This window comes from Apis mellifera, linkage group LG2 (genome assembly GCF_003254395.2).
Source record: "Apis mellifera strain DH4 linkage group LG2, Amel_HAv3.1, whole genome shotgun sequence".
Classification (NCBI taxonomy): Eukaryota; Metazoa; Arthropoda; class Insecta; order Hymenoptera; family Apidae; genus Apis; species Apis mellifera.
In genome coordinates, this window is record NC_037639.1 from 9,598,050 (window position 1) to 9,621,683 (window position 23,634).

The 23,634-nt window shown below is 40.4% G+C and overlaps 1 protein-coding gene across 5 annotated transcripts; it reads right to left on the reverse strand.

The window, feature by feature from the left end:
* Positions 1-192: 192 nt before the first annotated feature.
* On the reverse strand, positions 193-23,577 carry LOC413350 (lachesin). Of its 5 annotated transcripts, none has more exons than XM_006565916.3 (9): positions 23,285-23,576; positions 9,301-9,390; positions 8,196-8,317; positions 5,072-5,257; positions 4,156-4,348; positions 2,484-2,612; positions 2,287-2,421; positions 1,657-1,827; positions 193-1,444 (listed from the first exon to the last, which is right to left on the reverse strand). In XM_006565916.3, the coding sequence occupies exons 2-9, from the start codon at positions 9,383-9,385 to the stop codon at positions 1,065-1,067; spliced, it is 1,401 nt and encodes a 466-aa protein (XP_006565979.1). In that variant the 5' UTR covers positions 9,386-9,390; positions 23,285-23,576; the 3' UTR covers positions 193-1,064. The 5 variants fall into 5 exon arrangements, with proteins under 5 accessions (XP_006565979.1, XP_396795.3, XP_006565980.1 ...); XM_396795.6 differs by having other exon boundaries at positions 2,287-2,406; positions 23,285-23,574; XM_006565917.3 differs by lacking the exon at positions 23,285-23,576 and adding an exon at positions 18,003-18,023.
* Between the last annotated feature and the right edge of the window lie 57 nt (positions 23,578-23,634).

The following is a 23,634-nucleotide window of genomic DNA, read 5'->3' on the forward strand; positions in this document are numbered from 1 at the left end:
TAATTACCAAATGCTTAAAAGAGATTCGTTAATCTTCGATATCCATCGACGTATCTCGTAAAATGATTTTTTCAAAGATGAAATATCACTTCATAGTGATAATAAGATACGATATACGATTTATCCATCGATGATCCATATATATATATCAAAGGATGAAGGTATTTCAAGGGGGGATGATAAAAGATAGGATTGGTAAAAACAACGTTTATTGTCGTACATACATACACATGGATACACAACTCAGGCGTTAACATTGATTTGAAACAATACATTCATTTGTTGCTAATGAGAACGTTGATGATGAATCGATGATCGATTAATGCGAAAATGGGATCATGTTCCGTTCGTTCCGTTCGATCACATTCATGCCTGAGCAACCGATTCTTCTGAACGAATTTCTGGAAAGCGGTTGAACAACGGTTCCTCCAACACGCACACGCACAAAATACGTATATATATATAAACAATTAACATTTCCGTTCGTGTTTCGAAAATAACTGTACAATTATTTGTGTTCGGCAGTGTGACAATATATCGGACTTTCAAAAACGAATATCCATCGATTTTTCGGTAAAGGTACCGCGCTTCCTACACGTGTAATCATCTGGCAACGACAACGGGATATTATAAATCGATAAAAACGATCGTTGATCAAAACGGATAAAACTGCTCGCGTTTCATCAACGATTTATAATATCGTTCGTATACAGCGTATATAGTTATTGTCATAAAAACCGTTCGTTATTTTTGCGCCACAAAAAACGATATACAAACGATTTAACACGATCACGCACGTGTGTGCAACACCTACGAAGTCCCGAAGATTGTGCGTGCACACTTTACTACACGATAGAAGCGTCGATCTCTCGGAGATAAAAAATATAAAAACATCGTCGATGAACCTGAACCATGAATCATCTAACCTAAAAAGTAACGAAGGCTACTTAGGATAGGTTGGGTTTCCTTCTCGAGATATCGTTCTTCCCCCCCTCTTATTTCTGTTTAATCTCTATGATGAAAAGTGATTTGTACTCTTTCGTACATTCGAAACGATCGACCGTTTACGAGCTACAGATCACTATCACTAGGAAAGTGAACATTAATCCTACGCGGTTTAATCGCGAGTGTTGTCGCAGCGACGTGACGCTATTCTGAACGCTCAGTTGGGTCGGTGTGGAATGCGCTGGCGCAGGTGCCAGCGCCGGATATGATGAAACTTTCGATTTTTTCATTGTAACATCCGTCAAAGCGTTCGAAATATTCCTCCTCAATACTGGCGTTGCGTGGCCCATATTCCCGATATTTTTCGACAATGAACTACCTTCCCGCCCGTATCCATGGTGCTTCCCCTTCCTGTCCATTTGCTTCTTCGATCCGTATTTATCCGTGAAGTCTGTGTTGTGACGGATGGGTATCGAAGTTGTTCTCGTTAAATGTAACTCTGTAATCAATTGAATTTTCCTATCATATCTCGTACCATAGAACATCGAGATTTATATCATCCATTGAAAATTAAACTTCTAATCTTTTCGATTCTCCCCTCTCATGATACATAAATCTCAGTGTACGATTGCTTCCCGCGCAAAGGTGTCTTGGAAAGTCGTGAACGTAAGCGTGAATCAGACAAAATGTAGAAGTGGAAAGCGCGTTTACCTTGTAATCTTATCGTTCCCTCAGCCTTGCCAAGCAAATTCTCCGCGGAACAGGTGTAGCTGCCGAAATCGTCCCTGCTCAATCTCCTGACGGTCAGGTTCAACTGATACGAATAATCATTCAACGAAATCTCCGTTAGATCATGTTTCTCGTCCGATAATAATTTCATACCTGCAATCGACCGCCAGTTTGAAGTTAGTTTACATTATCCGTCAGGCATGAAATGCTTCCTTCCAGAAGAATAACTTCATCTTTCATAGTAGACATAACAACAATATTTCTTTACCCGATGATCATTTAATCTTTTCTTTCTCTCTCTCTCTCATAATTTATCTCTAAAGAAAAAGATCTATTATACATTTCGATCGTTATTATCGTTACTAGTTATTAGAAAATGACGACACGATTTTTTCACATCTTATACTGATCAGAAGACAAATAATTCGTATGTATCGAAATATGCACGTTCACAAAAATCTTCACGCTCTATCACGCGCAAAATTTGGAAACAAATTTTGGTGACAAAATTTATAGCAAGATCATATACTCGTCCAGCGATTAATAGAAACGATCGTGGTCAGACATGGGAAAGACATTGAGAAATAACACCCGCGTTATTATTATGCTCACCATCGTCTCTGTACCATGTATTTAGCGCTTTCGGCCAAGACTCGACGTAGCAATGAAGAACGACGTCGCTGTTAGCAGGTGCCGCTACTAATTGGTTCGAGACTTTAATCAGCGGTTTAACTGCGTCCGGGAAAACTATAATTAATCATTTGGAAGTTTCTTCCCCGCCAATTTAACGGGCCCGCTACTTTACTTACATCGTACGTTCACGTAATATCGTTTGCTGACCGTTGGCGGGACGCCGTTCGACGCGATGCAAAGGTAAGAGCCCATCTCCTGCCGCAGAATACCCTTCAGATGCAGTTGCTCCCCTTCGTACGACTTTACTGCGTCAAGCATTATCAGTGGGTCACATGGAACATGTATATGATATAGGTAAAAATGTAATATAATTGTGTGTTAATTCGTCTTATTATCATTGCATCGATCCTATCTTGTGGAAAATTTTTAATTTTAAAGAAAAGAGGAGCGGATCTTTTCTTTTTTCTTCTTCTTCTTTACAAAGCTCCCCGCATTTTTCTTAATTTAATTTTCGTGAGCCGAGCTAGCTTTAACTTTTCACTATTTCGAACTCTCTGGCTCACTCATTTCGTTACCACATCAGTAGAATAGTTTTAGGGGATAAAAGTTAACGCTTTGTCTATTAACATAATTTCTTTTTTTAAAGACTCGAGATTATTCGACGATCTTTTAAAAATTTCTAATACGAATTTATCTATCGTAAAACTATTCCACTGATGTGGTAACAAAACGAGTGAGTTTTAATATCCCGCGAATAAATTTTTATTTGTTATGGTGGAACGCAACGAGGAGGGAGAAACGAGGGTGGTTTCGGTTGAGCTCATTAAGGGGGCCGAAACAACGGGAGTACCACTCCCCCATGATACGTTTTGGGGAAGATGGTCGAATTGGCGGGCACGATATAGATTCTGAGTGGTAGACACTTTCGCGGCGCAGTGTACACAGCGAATATTGCAATCGGGTATGCGAATCGATGGGGTCGGCGAAGAGGAAATATATGTAAAGTCAACATCCATCACTCACTGTTAGAAAGGCTAATCGGCTGGTTGATTTTCTACGGGACGCGATGGACCAGACGTGATCACGCTTTCCCGTTGATACGTTCAATGAATATCTCGATAAAATTGGATAGAAATATCTTTTAATAAATAATATTTATCTATTTGTTTATAAATTAGTTGGAAAATAAGTTCGTGGCAATCTGTTTTTAATTAATCAATAATGAGAGAGATTATTATTTTAGATCATTATCTCTATTCATTTACTTATTATTCGTAATAGTTTCGTAGAATTTTATAATATCAAGATCCGTTTCTCTTCTCATTAAATAATTAACTTTTTTTTGGTATGCATGTAAAGTCAGTCATAAAAGTATTTTGCGAGAAAATTCTCTACTTTGAAAAATCTAATTTTTATGAAAATTTATGTAGAATATAGTGGATTATATAACAGAACAATTTATTCTTCCGTTGTAAAATTTCTTTGAGAAAGGAAACAAAAATAATATAAATAACTTCAAGGATTAATTTCACTATTTCTAATAAAAAAAAGAAAAAATATTGCCAACATTATATAAAGATTTCTGATTTTAATTTATAACTTTTTCGCATAATTTACGCGTATATTATCAAAATTAATAAACAATGAATACATGAAAATTATAATACTACGCACATATTAATTTAAAATAATATAAAAATAAATCCATTCGAATTAATTTATATTATTTAGGAAGGTGAATGACGGTATCGGATCCCGTAAAGTTTGGCCGGATCGGCTGATTGAACGAAGCAATTCTAAAGGTCGGCAGTGGGAACTGTCAGGAATCATATTTCTCGAAAATGTTACCTGGTTGAACACCGTGCTCCGTTCGAAGAGTAATATTTCGTCCGTCTTCCCGCCGCCAAGTGACCACCGGTTTCGGTGTTCCGGTGGCTCGACACCGTAATCGCAGATCACTCTTCTCTTTCGCAGTTAGGAGGTCGGCCGAGTCGTCCAAATCCATGATATCGGGCGGTATCACGACCGTCATGTGGCCAGTCTGCACAAAGATCGTTACAAACTATCATATACTACCATTTGTCCGCACTCGGAGAAGATTCTCTGACCCGTAGCGTTTAAGCTTCCTCCCACCCCCCTCTCGAACATTTAAATCAAGCTTAACCCAGTGGATTCAAACCTCAACAAATATGACTGACTCCCTGGGAAGACTTGTGTCTTTAATCTAGGTTTATCATCGAAGGGGAAAAAAGGAACAATTGTAACCGGAAGAGAAAAACGAATCACCACCACTGTATTTTTATATATTTATCTCGTCTGTTTTCACTCGCTCCTCTTCGTGATCAAATTTTTATTTAATTCTCTCGATATTTAAGCGACGGTATTATTTTTCGATCGTGTTGACAATATTCCGTTTTATACCGCATGTTTACGCTTCGACGAAATATTTCTTTATTTCTTTTTCATTTTCATATCAAATTTTTACAGCTTCCGTTGTAAAAGTTCCGATTGAACGATACAAAACGCAATAAATATAATTGGATCTGATTAATTAGCTATGCGAAAATCCAATATGGCGCGCAAATACGTATCATATCACAGCTATTGTGGAATATAATATCGAAATACTTTTTTTTTAAGGAAAGAATCATTTTAAAAGAAATAATGTATCGTTAAAACGTTACTATGTGTACATATGTATATATATATACTACGAGACACATGCAAGTATAATAATCATGGACGAAGACGAACGGCCACTAACCTGACTCCTCATAGGATCCGTATTAACCTGACACATGTACGTGCCAGAGTCGTTCGGTTGGACGTTGGTCACGTGCAGTTTCCACGTGTTATGTCCATTGTGAGTGACAGACAACCGTGGGTTTTGAGCGACCATGTGCGTATGAATGGCCAGGATAGCTTTGGAGTCGGACTTCATCCAGGCGACCTGCATAATATAATCACGGGGCCATGAACGTTCCCGTGCAGTTTCAGCAACCGATTATAAATCCCGCCCGCATTACTTACGCCGTTCAACCCTTTATAACACACCGCCGTTTTAGAATTAGTTTGTTATGAATGATGCCCCTTGTCCTCCTGTCTCGAGAATAAGAGGGAGGAGGATCCGCATCCGCACAGATACACGTTCTCGTTTGTAACACTCGTTTCGTTTTCCATGGGTGAAGGATGAAGGAGTAGAAGAATAATGCGTTCCCCAACTCGAGTTTACTCGAGAAGAGTGATAGCTCGAGATCGTTGTGGATCGTTTATCGAAATAAAGCCCAAAGATATTACTTTCTTGATTAAGGGAGTTAAAGTTAGAAGCCGAAAGTAGTCCTTTCTGTTACCTTTTTCTTACCCTTCCAGGATATGAATAATAAATTTCAAGAGAAGGAAATTTTCATCGGATAAATGTTCCCAATATGGACGGATGTGAATGTAAACTGTTAACTATTTTTCTGCTTGCTTACTTGTTTGCTTGGTTGGACGTGAATGGAGAGGGGGGAAAAAAAAGGGAAAGAGAGAGGGGAAAAAAATTAGAAAAAGGGGAAACAAAGAAATTTACTTATCTTCCCAGACTGTTACGATAAATAAAAATATATTTAGAGAATTAAATATATTTTTTAAGCGATATACGAGAACGAGTTTCTCCCTGCGCGGATGTAAAATGTTCCCTCCGATTTTCCTTCTGCATTCATGAATTCTGAACATAAACGCGACCGTTAAGCCTTGGAACGTAAATATTATACCGCAATAAGGAAAGGGACCTGGAGAAAAAAAGACTCGTATTACAGCGTAATTCAACTCTTATTCCCCATTTGTTCTTACCCTCGAAACGAACAATGTCGAAATTAAAGGAATATCTCTTTACCTATGCTGGAAGAGAAAGAAAATTAATAATAATAATAATAATAACAATAAAACGGTAAAAACTCGAGACAGACAGATCTCGATTTTCCCAATTATCGTTACGAAACGAGGATCGATCACAATTTGGTCGGCATATAAGTCTGAAAATTCATTTGTACGTTTATCTCTAGCAGAAACGTAATTATTTACTTGAGGATCCCGGCGCGAGTGAATGAACACTGTTATTGGATTCCAGGATTCAAATTCCAATCGGTGATCGCACTTCCCCCCTTGATCCCGTTTGGTACGAACATACTTCCTGCGTGCTCGATCTGTCGTATTTCAAACGATGGTTCTATTGAACGGGTGAAAGGGCTTTTAAATCCATGGAACAAAAGCGGCGTTTTGATCCAACAGCAATGGAATTTAAGGTGCGCATAAATAACGCTGATGGACTGTTCGCCCGCCGGAATAATTCTACCTGTTGGGAAAAATTTTTCACGCCAACAATCGAATCCCGTCCGCCAAAACATTTGTTATATCATACGCGTTTAGAATGACATTGAATCGACGAAAATGCTTTATCCATCCACGTAGTATGGAATAAATATCGATCGATGATGACGCGTTTATATCATCGTTTGGAATAATAATTATCCTCGAATCTCGAAAAATGAATTTCCCAAAGATCTCGAATCCTCGATATATGAATATAGATTTTCGATATAGAAGAAATTATTTACATTTTAACGCTTCATCCCCAAATATCGCGCAGAGTTGTTCCACTTTTGAAACAGAAAGAAATATCGAGGAAGAAAGAGAAAGGGGAAAGGATGCTATTGGACTGGTAGAAATCAGACCCATTCATGTTGTACGGTATATTAGCGACTCTGATTTATGTCTCTTCTTTCGAGCTTCCTTTCTTTCCTCCGGATACTCGCCGTAACATTCGGATTCCCTATGCTTCCACTTTTTCAAGTTCTCCTTTTTCTTCTCCTTCTCCTTCTCCTTCTTTTTCTCTTACTTCTTCTTCTTCTTCTTCTTCTTCGCCACCTTCTTCTTTTTCTTTCCGCCACTCTTGCGTCCCTTTCCATCCCTCGAATCCGGGCAGAGGACGAAATCCTCTGAACACGCGCCAAGAGCGTTTCATCTCGCGATAGAAGCGATTGTCGATTCGAGCGCGCAATCAAACTTGGACTTCTTCTCGAAAGTGAATTACTCGGCAGGTCTGTCCCGCAAGGGGCTTTGGACGGAACTGTGGGTGTGGATCGACGAAAGTGCAAACCTACGTGCTTTGTCATAATCGACGCCACATGTGTGCGCTTCGATCGTATATATCCCCTCTCGCGAGATAATTACGTAAAAAAGAGAGAGAAAAAAGAAAAAGAATCTAGATAAAACGTAAATAATAATGTATATCCTGGCAAAATAACTAACCATTGTTCCATTTTACACGATCATCAGGATTACAAGGGTCGAAGGCTATTTAAGAAAGGAAACCTAGGTAAGATGATAAATAATATGCAAGTAATAATATATATTTTGACTAACCATTGTTTGATTTTACACGATCATCAGGATTACAAGGGTCGAAGGCTATTTAAGAAAGGAAACCTAGGTAAGATGATAAATAATATGTAAGTAATAATATATATTTTGACTAACCATTGTTCGATTTTACACGATCATCAGGATTACAAGGGTCGAAGGCTATTTAAGAAAGGAAACCTAGGTAAGATGATAAATAATATGTAAGTAATAATATATATTTTGACTAACCGTTGTTCGATTTTACGCGATCATCAGGATTACAAGGGTCGAAGGGTATTTAAGAAAGGAAACCTAAGGTAAAATAATAAATAATAATATATATTTTGGCTACCATTGTTCGATTTTACGCGATCACCAGGATTACAAGGGTCTACGAAGGCTATTTACGAAAGCACGAGTTAAGCCACTTACGATTTCGTAAACCCCCCCTTCCGTTGCCCCTAATCGACTTACTAATTACACCTACAACACGTGAATGCAATTACCTTGTAAGATTGAAGATGATTAACGACGCAGGTGAAGGAGACGTCACGACCTTGAATGACCGTATGATTCTCCAGAAGTGCTAGAAATTCTGGCTGGATCTCAGACTTTGGCATCGCTTGACCTGAGGGAGCACGGAGCAAGTTTGAATTAACGATCGTCGGATTAATGATCCGGTAACGTTGCATCTAATTAATTTAAGGTTTAGCGCCCCTCTGACGAACGAAAAACAACGCGCCTCTCGACAAGGGAACGGCACAAGTTCGCGAGTATGACACTCGTGAAATCTGCAGTTTCACTCAACCCGGGACCGATATCGATTCCTCTAATCTTTTACATCTCTCTTAACCAGTTTAATCTACCTCGTCATGCATACCGCCTCCCCGTATAGATTCATAGGGGGTTGCACGAGGCAAAGTTATGGGGCAATAATTCTTTTTCCGCCGGTTTATTCAGATTTGGTTTCTCTTCTTTGTTCGACCGAGCTTTTTGTGTCGCGTGCACGAGGGATGAAAGAAGAGAGAGAGAGAGAGAGAGAGAGAGATATTAGCAAGGTGTATCATCGAGGCTTAAATCTTCGTCGTATTATGATAAATGGTTTCACGATTTCGAATGGAAAAACGAATTCTCGAGTCGAGTGTGTATGTATGCATATGTGTATATGTTTGAGAAATTGGATATCAAACGAATATTTCGGGGGCGGGGAACAAGGGAGGAAAGTAACGTTTAGCCGTGCAACGTTCTTGTAATTTCTACCCCACGTTCACCTTGAGAGCGGGAATGCTTTTACGGAAGCTCTGGAGACTTCCGATAGTGCTTTTAGGGGCATTTTATTTGATTCTTACCGAAAAGTGGAGCAAAGAAACACGAGGAGAGGAGAAGGAGAAGAGGGGGTGGGGTAAGAGACGATGCTATTACGGATACAAGAGATTCGTTCGTATCATTTTGTAGGGATTAAAAAACTTGTAACTTTGGCGCCCGTATCCCCGGCCAATTCAAACTTGTTCTCCTACGCCTCTTCACGTCGGTGTGCAGGGATGATTGGGTGAGGAGGAGTGGTTACAGCTTTTAAGCATAAGGGAGAAGAATATCTCATTTGATTCTTACCGAAACTCGAGTAAAGGAAGGCGGCGAGGAAAAAGCAAAGAGCAATGTCCCGCGATGCCATACCATAGAGCAAGCCATACACCATACGTACTGCAACAGAAATTAATTATTATTCGAATAGAAACAAATCTTTTCCAATTAATTTTATCATCTTTCTTTATTTCATTCCTCTAACGATAAAAAAAGAACGAATAAAATCTCCTCACGTTAATTCTCATGCTACGTCATAAACGATCATATTACGTCATAAATGTCTTTATCCCGTATATAAAGCAATCGTACATCCGAAACACTCCAAGATAATTAATTATCGATCCAAACGTTTGCGATCTCAACGATTCGTGTTCATCGTACGATAAAATCCGAGCGATTATCTTACAACTTTCCTCCCCCGAAGAAAATTGAAGAATATACATACGATACATCGGTGGAGAGAAAGGAGATGGAAAAGAGCGAGAAGGAGAGAAGCGGCATAATGCGACGGAGAGAAAGACAGAGCGAAGAATTTCGCATGTTCGTCGTAGCGGATTCGAAGGGGGGGTGGCGGCGCGGGGTCAAGTTGAATCGCGTGAATATTAACTCGACAGTTGGTCGCCACATAAACGCCAACCGTTGATATATCCTATCCTCACCCTACTGCAGCCAGCACCGCAATAATACTCGAATGGGTGGGCGGCTGCCGCCTCCGCTCTCTTCCCTTTTCAGTCGCCACCCTTCGGCCGAGTATCCTCCGCGACCCCACCGAGGCGATGCCAGACGAAACTCGCGCGAAATACGCACACTCGCCGGTTGGGGGCCGACGTGGAGACCGGTCAAATGAAAATTTCCCTCGTGCCGAAGCCTACCCTTTATGACTTCGGCCCACCTTCTCTTTCCATCGCTGGAAATTACGCGGCCGCGGCTGCGCTTATATTTATACTCGAATTTCGTGGCCGCGAAATGTGGTGGTGGGCTCCAGGTGGGATGAACAGACGCGACAACATTCGTACTTTTAATACCCGATAACTCCACCGGAGTTCCACCTGGGTTGAAGAAGAAGAGGTTAGGGAGAAAATCGTTCCAAACAGATACGTACACGAAAAGTGGATAATTTTCTGATATAAATAACATACTATGTATATAATATTTAACTTTAAGAAGAATATATGAATATGCATTTTACGCAATAAGCTTAAATATAATTTGCTTATTTATCGAGCGGATATGATATTGGCCCCTGAAAAAAAGAATATATATATATATATAACGTGGCGTTAATATCGTCTGAAAATATTAAAAGAAATTTCTTTGATAAACACGGGATAGAACGTCGGTGACAAACGCGGTGGCACGCGTATATTCGACGGTAGTTGGGAGGGGGAGAGGCAAATGAAAGTGCGGGAGGTCGTACGAAGTTAAACCTTTAAAAATTCGCCCGCGCTTTTCCTCGTACGTAACCCGGTAACGTCGTCGTGGACAGACGAAAATTACGGTAGCGCCGACGCTGTGAACCACGACGGCCGACATGCATACATATTCCCGTTAAACAGTTGTAGGAAAGTGCATCGCGCGTTCCACTGGACCGCCGCTTTTTAGTTTGGATGTACGAGGCAGTCGAGCGGTGGCCATCAACCCTTGCGACCGCTTTTTGTTACTATCCCTCCCTCCCTCCCTCCCCTGTTTTTACAATATTTACAGAAGGACAACATCGTAACCGAGAACAAGGAGAGGAAAAAAAAGCTTTTAGCGATTACGTTTTCGCCCGGTGATTCGCCCCGGCCGAGGTGAATTGTCGCGAGAGGGAGGAGGGATGTTGTACATAAGCGCAATTAGCAATCGTTTCGCGGTTTCGAGAAAAGGAAGAAAGAAGCATTCCAGAGCGAGCAATTAATCAGGCTTGGAAATTGCCACTGTATTACAGGCCGGTTAAACTTTGAATCATTTGCAGTTTTTTATCTTTCTTTTCCTTCTCTCTCTCTCTAGTTCGAACTAGAGATGCTTTCCTCCTCATGATTTCATCGAAACGATACGCGTGTATCAACGAACGAGATTGGAGATATCAGGCCGATATGATTCGATAATTGTTTCGATTATTTGGCAGAATTCCTGAGCATCTCGAATCGCAATATATATTTCGAGGATATAGAATTCAGGTGTTTCCGAAACGTGGCTATTTACCTGGAACGTGAATATAATTAAATGCAAAACAGTATCACGCGATCTTTTGAATATCCGTCATTAGCTGTACCATAGCAAATTAAACATCGAAACACCAATTTCCGCGCAGAGCATACATTTGCACATCTATCCAAAGTGTATGTACAGAGTATTATAAACGCGCGGACGAGAATTGCATGCTGTATTACCGGGAGAATAACAGGGAACGAGTGTCTCTCTGAGGGATCCAATGAGCCGTTCCGTTGGTCACTTCTGACTCGAAGGAAACTGGACGTGGTTTGGTTAACCAAAAGCGTCTTTGATTCTCCATATAAATTCCGCCTCTCTCCCCGTTTGAATATTACGTAAAATCTCTTCGTGCATAATTACCAGCCGTATATCAATACCCTAATGTACTCTCTAATGTACGGAATACAAAAAGGATTGAATGTATATATACATACGTGTGTATGTATATTCACGTATATGTGATACGTCCAATATATTTATTCGAAATATTTAATCGAGAAACGTAACGTAAGTTGATCCAAAACTCGTTTCATTCCTTTAATTATCGTGCGATAATTAAAAAAAGAAAAGAAAAAATAATTAGAAGAAAAAGAAAAGAGTAGGAAATATAGAAAACTTTGAAAAATTTTCCGATCATTTCCATTAATTTCGAATAATATTTAAGTCGGGCACAACGTTGCCGAGAGATAACGATAAAAAATATTACACACGCGGGAACGAGCGGGTTTTCCCTGAACGTAAAGTGCGTCTGGAAAGCTTCGAAGTCTGTTTGGAAGGTCTTAAACGTTGGAGCTTAACCGACACCCACAGCAGTACAAGAAGAACACCTCGGTAAGAGAGTACCGAGATGTGTAGGCGAAAAGAAAGTAAAGGGGGAGTGGGGAAAAAAAAAAAAAAAAGAAAAAAAGGAAAGGTAACTTCGGTTCTTCCACACACATAGCACGGCAACGGCCGCGACTTGTCTTTCCATTCTTTTCTCGACTCTCTTTCCCTAGCATCGCCCCCTCTTTCTTCTCCACTAGTTTTTCGCAGTTCTCCACCTCCTCCTCGTTTTTTCCTTTCTTTCCTCCTTCACTATCCTGACTTCTGAAGCGCGAAAGGAAATAAGAGTCGGTCCATGGCATCGTCTATCCGTTCATTTTACCAGGTTTGCTGTCGGAGCTATTACTTACGAGTTTCCACTTTCTTCCCGAGCTTCGTTTCTGTCTTCGCGTTCTTCTTCGTGCTCCCATTTTCCCCTCTTTCTTCCTCCCTTATCCTTTGTCCGCCTCCCATTCTCTCAAGGTATCGTTCTATCGTACACACTTAAAAACCGTACACACTTTTCGAGCACTCTCATCGAATTCTCTCCCTCCTCCCCTTCTCCTCCCCTCGGTCGAAGCTCCTTACCTCGGAGCCAAGTCGGTTCCTTTGCATTCAGCTAATCTTCTCACCGGATTTACTCGTCGAGTTTCTCGTTTTTTGCCAGCAAGAACAAGCAACCTTCGTGCCACTAACTAAGCGCCACGAATCTTTCCGCGATGGAAAATGGAAAGAAGAACAACGAAAGAGCAGAAACCGTCTCCTCTTTTTCGTCAAACGATCGATCGATCTTCGCGGTTCCCTTTTCCCGCCTTGAGGAGAGAATACCAGAGAATCGGCGTAGCGCAATCGTGCGCACACGTATTCCCTCTCCCCAGTGCAAAACTCGTGACAAAGTATTATCAACTCGTAATTCGATTTCACTGCTATTCGAACAACTCTCGATGGATAATGTCTACACTTTTGCACGGACGTAGCGTTACCTCCATTAGGCATTAGTTTACACGGTACTGTATGTACTTGCCGCACAACTCCAACTGGAATACTCCACACTCGCGAATCCTGCGAATCGGGCATTTGGTTAATACGACTTAAGTATACGCCTCGATCGATTTTAACGCCGGTCGAGACCGCGTTGTGTTTAAGGTGTTTTAGCCCGTTGGACGTTACAATCAACCCGTTCGAACAATTATTGAAATAATGCACAGAGCGTGATATCGTTTGTTTGAAACCTCGATCGATCCTTTCGATGATGAAACGAAAATCGATTTGCCCCTCGTTTTTTTTCTAACGAAGTGTACAAAAGGGCTTACGATTCGCCCCTCTCCCTATAAAATGACCTATAATCCTTAATTGAAGGAAATTTTTATTCCCTTTAAAAAGCTCCGCCCCTTAATGCGAGCAACAAAAGTTTCCTCGGCATATTCATTTGCCCTCTTCCAGTGATCTGGGAAAGTGCAACTGTGTGCAGCCCTCCTTTCGGAAACGTGTTCCTTCCCCATCTTCTAGGCTCGCCTTCTCGCCTCCTTCTTCGCCGCCTTCCTTTTATCCCACCATTTTCTCTCTTCCCGCTCCCGGCCTTCCCCTCCCCTTCCCTCCAGCTCGTTAATGTACCGAAAAGGTACAGGGGAAACGTCGATTGGACTATCGATGAGAGGTCCAACCCGTAGCCGGAGGAAGCAAACAACTTTTCGGAATTTAGACCGAGCATCCGACATGTACGTACATGTATATGCACATCGGTTTACCATTACTTGGAACGTTATTGCTCGTGGGGTTAAAGGGTTATCCTGTGGGGATCCTGCGCTGTTTAATCTTCCGCGCGGCGGTAGAAAATGGCGCTTTTGTCTTGCGGGGGTAGGTTGGAGCAGTAATTTCGAATCCGTCTGATTTCGACGGTCGGGGGAGGAGATCGAAAGGATGGAGATCGATATCACCGCGAAAATATAGATTCCAATTTGCATCGAGACTTTCGATAGGCCGATTACAACCGTTTTCAACACCGTTTCTCTCTGTTTCCTACTGATACCTACCTACCTACCGATATTCCAGGGATTTTCAAAAGTTAGACACCGACTTTTATTATCGATTAACAAGTTTGCCCGCGATAAAAGTTGGGTCACTTAAGAGGAACGTTTGAAATTCCTCGGTATACGGGGATAACCGTGAAAGTTTCTATAAGCCATTAAGCGGGCACGATCAATGGGAAGAAAGTTCGATTCGATGATGCACAGTCGTTCGGTGAAAACAGCGTCACGCATAGAGAAGAAGAAGAAGAGGAGGAGGAAGAAGAAAAAGAAGAAGGACATCGACGTGAATTCGATGTGTATATATATAAAGTACATACTTTTAATCCGTGTTTAAAGAGGACGCTTTATACCTTTCCCCGCCGATGTGTCCAGAAATAACATTTTTTTTTACCTGATACGGAAGAGGGGTGCGACACAGGAGTGCGATACACCCAGGCAGGCTACCCTTCATCGGATCAACTTCGATGTACCTCCAACTTTCGTTCGATTTCTGGGAAACGTAATTGACGAAGGCCTAGAGCCTTCCAACTTGCTTTGTTAACGAAACGGGGTGCGATGATGTGAATCGTTAAAATTTTTCGCGTGGATCGCCTCGCACGCGAGAAATAATAATTAGCGTCGCTTAACAGCGTTAAAAAAAAAAAAAAAAAAAAAAGGGAACGAACAGGCCTTCCTAACTTTTGCACAGAGAAAATTCTCGCTTTATTAAATTTGCCTCAGAACCCGTTGATCCGAACGGATACTCAAAAGCAATTTTATCTTCGTCCTCGCTATCCCCCCATACACGCTCACGCTCACCTATTTCCAAGCTAATAGCCGCACCAAGGTAATATTTCATTTTTGATGAGATATCGTTGTGGATTGTGATGTGGGCGCGAACGTTTGGCCGTTCCTTGCCTCCCCGTTAAACCATTGAATCCAAGGCGTCGTTTTCGCCCTTCCCAACGCTTTCTTTCCCTTAATCATTTTTCCACCTTCGAAATCGAACGGGCGAAAGAAAGAAATGAAAAATGATTTCGCTCGAAATCGGATCTTAGGATGCGTCTTACGTGTCTGGCAACGAATGCATACACACGTGCACGCAAGGTTGCATACACAACGGGAGGCTTATCGATCGAACGTCTTCGAACGTTAGCCGCGGTATCCGCGGCATCGTTCGACGAGATGCGGCACAAGCACACAAGTAACGTACCGCGAAATGGCAAATTGACTATCGATGAGCAGAAACTGCCACCCACCGAGTAATAGCCGCAGTTAGGTTTGCACGGGTAGAAACTCCTTTCTCCTATTTCTATTCTCTCTCTCTCTATCTCTCTCCTTCTCTCGTTCGCGGAGAGAACAACGGAACTTAAGGATTGCGGTTTAAACTGTCTGTAAAGTTGGCTCCACCTTGACTTCGCCCCCCTTTCTGTCGCACCGACAGACGATAGTTGGACTCCCAATCCTCGCATTTACCATATACCAAGGATATATCCGTGGTGGATATCGAAACCGAACGTGGCGCGGAAAATATTGGCACGGTGGACGAAATTCACTTATACACTTCCGTCGCACCGTAAATTGAATCGAGGGAAATGAGGCACGCGATCGGTGGTGTGGAATCTACTCTGTGGATGCGCGAGATCAGGATCGATGTATAAAAGTAAGCCAAACAAGATTGATAGAATTACCGTGCCAGAATTCAAAATCGTCTAACCTCTTCCTCCCCGATCTCCCTGTCATGCGTCTCAAACCCATGCGTCTCTCCCTCCTTCCAGTCGCCGTTACTGTCTATGGAATTTCGACTAGGAATTTCCAGCATCGTGACATTCGCTCTCCATACCTCAGATGCGCAGGGTTGCATGGAAAATATCGGATGAATAGATTTTAAGGATTGATGTTTCAATCTCGTCAACAGAAAACCGTGATACGATCGGTTGTTGCGTGCCACGTGAGAAACAGGATCGTACCTCTACAAATAAATTAATAAATTTTTTCCAACGTTGGATAATGCGCTTTTATCTCCCCGAATTTTAACCGTTTGTTATTCGAAAGCATCGTATCTCGCGGTTAACCTCGGTTTTTGCGGCATACCCGGTTTTGCACCGAAAAGTCACGGCTCTGTGTTTCGCGCATTTCGTCATGACGTCGAAACGTTACGTTTGACGCGTTCATTAATCACTCGAAACGAAGATGTCAATACGCGCTTTCGCGTCAGTCAGAAGTGCGTTCTTCTCCCTTTCAAAATGCACACGCTCGCTGCACTGCTCCTGGATGTTGTTTATCCAGGAACCAGTTTCGAAACTGGTATTGCGTATCCGTAAGTTCGTTCGACGATCGTCGTTGTAAGCGCGCGAAATGGTCAAGATGTAGCGAAACCGAAGAGCTTCTAATCTCGCTCGCGCTCGTGTGTTTCTCATAGATTCAATTATGACACTGGTCGGGTTAACGTGCATGCATAGCGGTGCAAATTCTCCGAGAGTTCCAAGATCCTTTCGACTCTCCGTGGAGCCGAGTTATCTCCGTGGGGAGAAGCTTACGGCTCATTGTATGAAACGATCGTTTACGGTAGAAAATGTTTAATCGTGTTCGCCAATTCTCCTGTATAATCGTTGTGAAATTATGATATGAATCGTAATTCAGGGAGGGAAGTATTTGAGAACGTTTTTTTTTAACGAAAGTTTCCATGTTAATCCATGTTTTCTCTTTCGAAATTTTTTTTTATAGTATTTTCACGATGAAAGGAAATAAAGAATCCGTGACTTTTGACGAGGGGAACGTCTATTCTATCTGTCGAAATTGAATCGAAGTTTAGAAAAATTTTCATCTGTCGAAGATCAAAAATGTTTCGTAGGCAGTTTTTCGTCGATGATCAAAGTATTAATTGCATTATTTCAGACTCGCTTGTCAAAGTGCTCGTGATTTATAATATATAATGTAACGAAGTCGATGAAAAACTTTCGAGCGAATGAATCGATATACATTCTCTTCTTATCTAAAAATTGAAACGAACATTCCTGAGAAACCAATTTTCAACGAACCGAGCAATTGCGAATAATTAAAAATACAATTGGTGTTGTTTGCAGTTTCCAGTTAAATTAATTATTCGGATATTATTCATTCGAACCGACTCGATCGATTTGTGTAACGCATTAAATACGCAGAATATATACATATATATATATATATATATATATATATATATATATATATATATATTTGTTAACCGATAAATTAGAAACGTTTCGCTTTATACACAGAATGCACGCAGAGTTCCAAGTGTAGAAATAGCTTAGCGAAAATTTTACAGGTTGCTAAAATTCTTGTGGTTAATCCAAACTGTTCCCCGATATATTTGTTGTACGTACATAATTTTCTACATTCTAAATTTGATCATTATCGAATAGTTTAACATTATCATACGAGAATTAATCTTGAATTGATTAATCTTAAATCGTCGAACGGATTGTCGAGAGAATTAGATTGATGCGAACGAAAGTTCCAATCTTTCGAATCTCCGAATCAACTCGAAGAAATAAAAGAAGAAATAAAAGAAGGGAGGAAAGGAAGCATGGCGTAGCATCGACGAGTAACGTTAACGTTACATTAATTCGCAAGAGATTAGAGCGAGAGATTAGAATCACGAGTCAGAGGGAATCAGGTCAGCTCCCCGAAGAGTGGCTAAACGGGGTTTAACAGGAAATTAGTGCGAAAAAAGATACATACGTAAAGAGGCTTAGAGGATGCGACGAAGCTGGCACATAGCGCACCGCAGCCACTTTGCAAGACCGCGAAATCCTTGTTTCTCCGCTTGCCATAAGTGGGGCCTGGGGATTTATCCAGTATTCGGGTATGCTTCTACCGATATACTCTACCACGTCGATCCCCCGTGGTAATAAGGCTTGATGGATTCGTAACAGGTCTGAAAGAGGAAATTTATAGAAGGAAAAGGAAAAGAACGGATTCGAGAAGGATTTCGCGCGTAACTTGTCACGCAAGCGCGATAGAAATCGATCGATCGATCGATCGAATTTTCATACGTTACAATACGGTAAATTGGTTTCGATATTAACGAACATGAACACGGTGGTAACACGGAAATAGGCCATTATGGATTCTAATACAATAATATGTCAAGTGCGCGGCAAATTATCGGCGAAGCATCTCAAACGCGGGCATAAATGCGATGCCGAGGCGCGCCGCGATTCATACTGGCGCGATGGAATCCGTCGATAATCCGTCAAGGAAGATTAAATGGAAGAGAATAGGGTGGTAAATCGTTAAAATTTTCGGATGAGAACGTAGAAAAATCTCTCGAGAAGATAAATAATCCCTTGAGGGAACGTGATCGCGTTTTAACAAACGTTGCGCACGAATTGCCTTCAATCATAAACGTCTGCATCCTAAACGACAGCTTAGTAGTCGGATTTTGAAAGGATCAGACACGGAACTGAGCTCGAGGGAGCGGGAGGGAAGAAGGTGGTGGTGGTGGTGGTGGTGGTGGAAAACGCGAAAGACGAAAACGAAAGAGCGAGAGACGCGAGTTACGCGGTACAAGCGGAACCAACACAGGAAGCTCATTAAGTTGCACCCCGCGGCTGAGCCGTGCACAGAGAGATACACCGGGTGCCCCTTTACCCCGTTCGCTCGCTCGAGAACCCCCACCTGTTTCGCCCTGCCTGTTGTTTGCCTCGATGCGCGACGCACGCCTTCTACGCATTCAGTGTCACCTTCGTTAGGCGACATTGAGAAAAAATTATGATAATGACGATCGTGCCCGAGGGAATTCCCGCACTGCGCTTTTCTCCGAGATTCGAGTGCTTTTCTCTTTTCTCTCTCTCTCGCTCTCTATCTCTCTATATGTTTCCTCTCAATACCCGTGAGAGATCTCTTTTCTGGCTTCACCTACCAAGCCCCGCCAAAGCATTCAATCGTTCTACCGGTTAAATAAAAAATTTCGAACAGCCAGAAATACAATATAAAATCCGTATCGCTAGTCACAGATTTCTATCCTGGGAACAAATAAATTCTAAACGAATTCAACTTGGCGAAGTAACGCAATTAGATTTTTGCTTTTTTCTTTCTTCTTTTTTAACGTCTTGTTTTTTTTCTTCTTCTTCTTCTTCTTCTTTTTTTTTCTTCTTTTCTCGCTTCCTAAGCGAGAACGTGTTCACCACGGTTTCTCTTCTCGCCACGTAGGAAGTCCGATTCAAGAAAAATTTTATTTCCCCGTTGGTTAGCGAGAGAACCTAATTATATCTGCTTGTCGTTCTTATTCAATCAGACACGCGATACGACTCTGTAATGCGAAATTTCACCATTTTCTACCCTTTCGTGGGCTAAATTGAATTCGACTAGTTGCTCTCGCGTCTCAACTTTCACCCAACTATCGTCACTTTAGCCACGAAATCGAGCTCCCTCGATAAACTTCCACTTCCTGCTTTTTTTTTCTCTTCTTTTTTTTTCTTCTCTTTTTTTCCCCTTCATCCATACGTTTTCCCATCCCATCCGTAGCAACGTTTAGACACCGAGTTCGAAGATAAATCTTTGACACCAGAGTGAAAAAAGGAGGGAAAAGAAGAGGTGCGAGCGTAATAATTACCGGCATCCGTCGATGTATCGAATAGGATGGTGAAAATAGGAACGACCAATAACATCTAACGGAGAACAGTATCATCAGTCAATCTGCTGGCACGGCATGTTTATTATGGGCACGAGTTACTGTCGGTGGAACAAATGCCTCCACCGAACGGAAAGCCACTCTAGCCAAACCTGTCCATTATTCCTGTCGTTCACTTTCGTCACTCCCCCCTATATAACACCGCTCCTGTCTCGATGCGGCGTGTAGCCCGATGAAAGGGTGCAGAAACAAGCGTACCATTGGTGAAATTAGAAGTGTACGGGTTGCAATAAGGCGGTTCGATTTTCACAGGACACGCTAGGGAGAAACGTCGTTGATTAAGCGAGGATCGAAGTTTCTTCTTTTTCTCTCTCTCTCTTTCTTTTTTCTTTTTCTTTTCTTTCTCTTTTTTCTTTCTTTTTTTTTATTAGATTCGTTTATCCGCGCAATTTTCGTTTTCCTGGAATTTTTTTTCATCGCGCGGAGGTTCGCGCGATTCGAAACCTTTGAAGGACTTTATGTTTGCCTCGATGATCGAATCGGAACAAACATCGTAGTAAAGCTCGATGAAATTAAAGCACCTTTTAATTGGAGAATAACCGTGGGGGGTATAGAATAGCCAATTTCGAAACGCGAAAGAGGGTAAAAAAAAAAAAAAGAAAAAAAAAATCGGTTTATCTTTTTTACAACAACTTTCAAAGCGTGTTACGTCATTCGTTTTACGCGCTTCTTGTTTGTCGCGCTGTTGTTTGATCTTTTTGTAATGGTCAGAAATTTTCTACCGCCATTTAATATCTGTTGCCCCCCTCTCTTCCGCCTTCATCCTCCTCCCCTTCCTCCCCCCGGCTGCAAATGCAATATCACGGGAGTCACGTCGTTATTCGATCCTCTGGATTGCATCTATGCGCAGCTTCTAATATATCTTCTGAATGTATCCTTTTGTTCGAATATACGGTAAATGCGATGCAGTGTAATGTTAATAAAATAAGCCCAATTTACAGAGCAGTATCCCGTAAAGAACACTGGTTTAGATATAAAAGCAATTACCCGCTGGGAGAGTTAAGAAAAAAGTAAAGCGTGGAACGTGAATCAGGATCCATTAATGGTAGGGGTTGTAAGTTGAAATTTGCATTAAAAACTTGAACCTTTCCATTCTGTTTCGTTTCGTGTATTTTCAGTTTCTTTGGAGAAACTGGCAATTGGTAAAGAAGGAAGGAATTTTGAGCGGAGAAAAAAAAAAAAGAAATACTAGAAAAAAAAATCATTTAGAGATTGCATATCTGTTTACGGATTATCCATGCATACCAACAACGTAGAACAAGGGATTGCATTCATGATATTGCGTATCTGGGTTGAAGAATATCTAGAAATCTTCTATTTTGATTGCACGGATGGGAATAAGATATCTGTTTCGCATAAACCTACGTACGAAGAAAATGAGATTTGCTATGCATAGAAAAATAAACTGAACCTTGTTCCCATTTCCTGTTACAACTATATAAAATCCAATAGGCGTTCAACAGGACGCATAACGATATTCGAATGGGAAGGATTTATCCATTTTCCCCGTAAATTCCAAATTCTTTCCCATTTCGTCAACGGTTTCAATAATTAAGCGAAAAATAAAAAAAGAAAAGAAAAGAAAAAAAAAATTGAGATAAAACGTTACACAGACACGTGTAATCATTACTTTCATCAATTCGTCGATTCTCGAATTTCACGGATTCTCGAATTTCCCGTGCTAATTATTTCGAAAGTCATTTCATTGCAACGCTATCTGATGAAAAGTGATAAAAAAGATAGGGAAAAACAGGATAACGGAAACATCGTAGCAGTTTTATTTAATTCAATCTTGAAAACTTTTAACTAAGAAGGACTTCGTAGACATCACTTACTGCCAGCTTCTCCCCCTCTCCTCTCTCTCTCTCTCTCTCTCACTCTCGCCCTCTCTTTTTCTCTCCCTCATCTCCCTCCTTCTATTTCCCTATCCTCATTCCATCCCCATTCCACTTCTCGACCTCGCACTTCCACTATCATCGCGACATTGCCCGAATTTTGAACATTAGTTTGCGAACCATTTAGCACAACTACTCGGTGCTTGCAAGCGTAGTTCGAATCACGGCACATGCATCGGCGTGCAGCTTAAACCGCAATGCTTAGTACCGTAGTGCTCGCTGCTACAGTCATTGTACATTATGCTTGGCGAGTCTTCATCCCTATGGCAAAGTGTGTAACAGCATTCACGGTAACGTGTGCGAAGATAATTGGAAAAAAGAAACGAAGAGCGCGTAAGCACGATGCGACGTTGAAATAAAACGCGAAGGATATCGCGCAAAAGAAAATTTTTCGTTTTCGCGATGATTGCCGAACACAATTACGAGTCTGAATATTTCAACTCACTCTATTCGTAGAATATAATTTCTATAATTCTCTATTACAGTTTGAACTGTAGTATATCATAAAATATTCGTGGAATATTATTCTTTTTAACGCTCTTTCTTTTTTTCATTCAACAACACGAATTTATAATTGTTCAACGATACGAATGCATAAAAAATAAAATTTTCTCTTATTCTTATTTGATCACATTTACATACTGTATCACTTTTGTAATTTTGTAACAAGATATAAAAGTGCATGCTTGCCACATTCGAATAAAACCACGCAGGTCTTTTGATACAAGAAAAAAAGGCGCAATTTCGCAATTTTTACGTTACGCGTAATCGTTTAAAAAGCAACACTTACATATAAGTTAATTGCTTTAAATGTATGAATTGGTATATATGTCTTTCTAAAAATATTAATTATCTCTTGCTACTGTAATATTAATTTCAGTTAATAAATCTAAAATGTTTTTTCATGTTTTTGTTCCCTTTGTTTTTTCAATCAAATATCATAAAAATTATCAAAAAATTAATTCAAAGAGATATGAATTATAATAAATTTTTCTCCAAGAATATAATTATTTTTATTATTTATTATAATTCTTATAAGATTTCTCAATTTCTTATGAAAGTTACGTTTTGAATTTTATATCGCAATTTAACATTGTATGTTGATTTAAATTCGAAATATTAATATAAATTATTAAATATTAATATTCAGACTTTAAATTATATATCTCTCTATTATGTTATAATTTCATAGTATTAAAATAGTGTTAAGTCAAGCTATGAAAATAAAATTTAAAAAATATTTCATATATAAAAATATCAAAAATATTTCAAGACACTGATTAAAATAAAATAACAAATTTTTTTTAATTGCAAAAATTGCATTCTTTCAAAGAAATTCTTAATTCAACTGTTTTCTCATGTTTTTCCATTATAGCTAAAAAATGTTTAGATTAAAAAGATTTAAGATTAAAAAGAAAAATAATATTACTTACCGCGAATAAACGCGTGACGAAATCTATTATTGGATCTTGTCAGTCAATGATACAATGATCTGAGGGCATAACTGTTGCTCTCCTCGAGAAGATGCTTGGATCAAGTATTGCACAAATGTCAAGATGTGACGCGTACCGTACTAACGGACAGACGGTGCACGACTGTGCGCCGAACACCCTTGCAATCTCCCTTTTATAGGCTTTCTCATAGCGCGTCCACTCATACGTCGACTATCGCTACTCCTTTATTCGATTCTTTACCTTCTATCGGATCTTAACAAAAATATATCGTGTTTAAATAAAATTTCTTCTTCTAAAAATTTAAATATAAAATATAAAAAGAAATTTAA

What these genes read in the sequence shown, in the direction of transcription:
- LOC413350 (XM_006565916.3), bottom strand. Translation starts at nt 9,385, where the DNA reads ATGGTGTATGGCTTGCTCTATGGTATGGCATCGCGGGACATTGCTCTT. An exon ending in CGGATCCTATGAGGAGTCAG is followed by an intron (nt 4,349 to 5,071) that starts GTTAGTGGCCGT and finishes ATCTTTGTGCAG; the next exon opens with ACTGGCCACATGACGGTCGT. An exon ending in TACATGGTACAGAGACGATG is followed by an intron (nt 1,828 to 2,286) that starts GTGAGCATAATA and finishes GGTCGATTGCAG; the next exon opens with GTATGAAATTATTATCGGAC.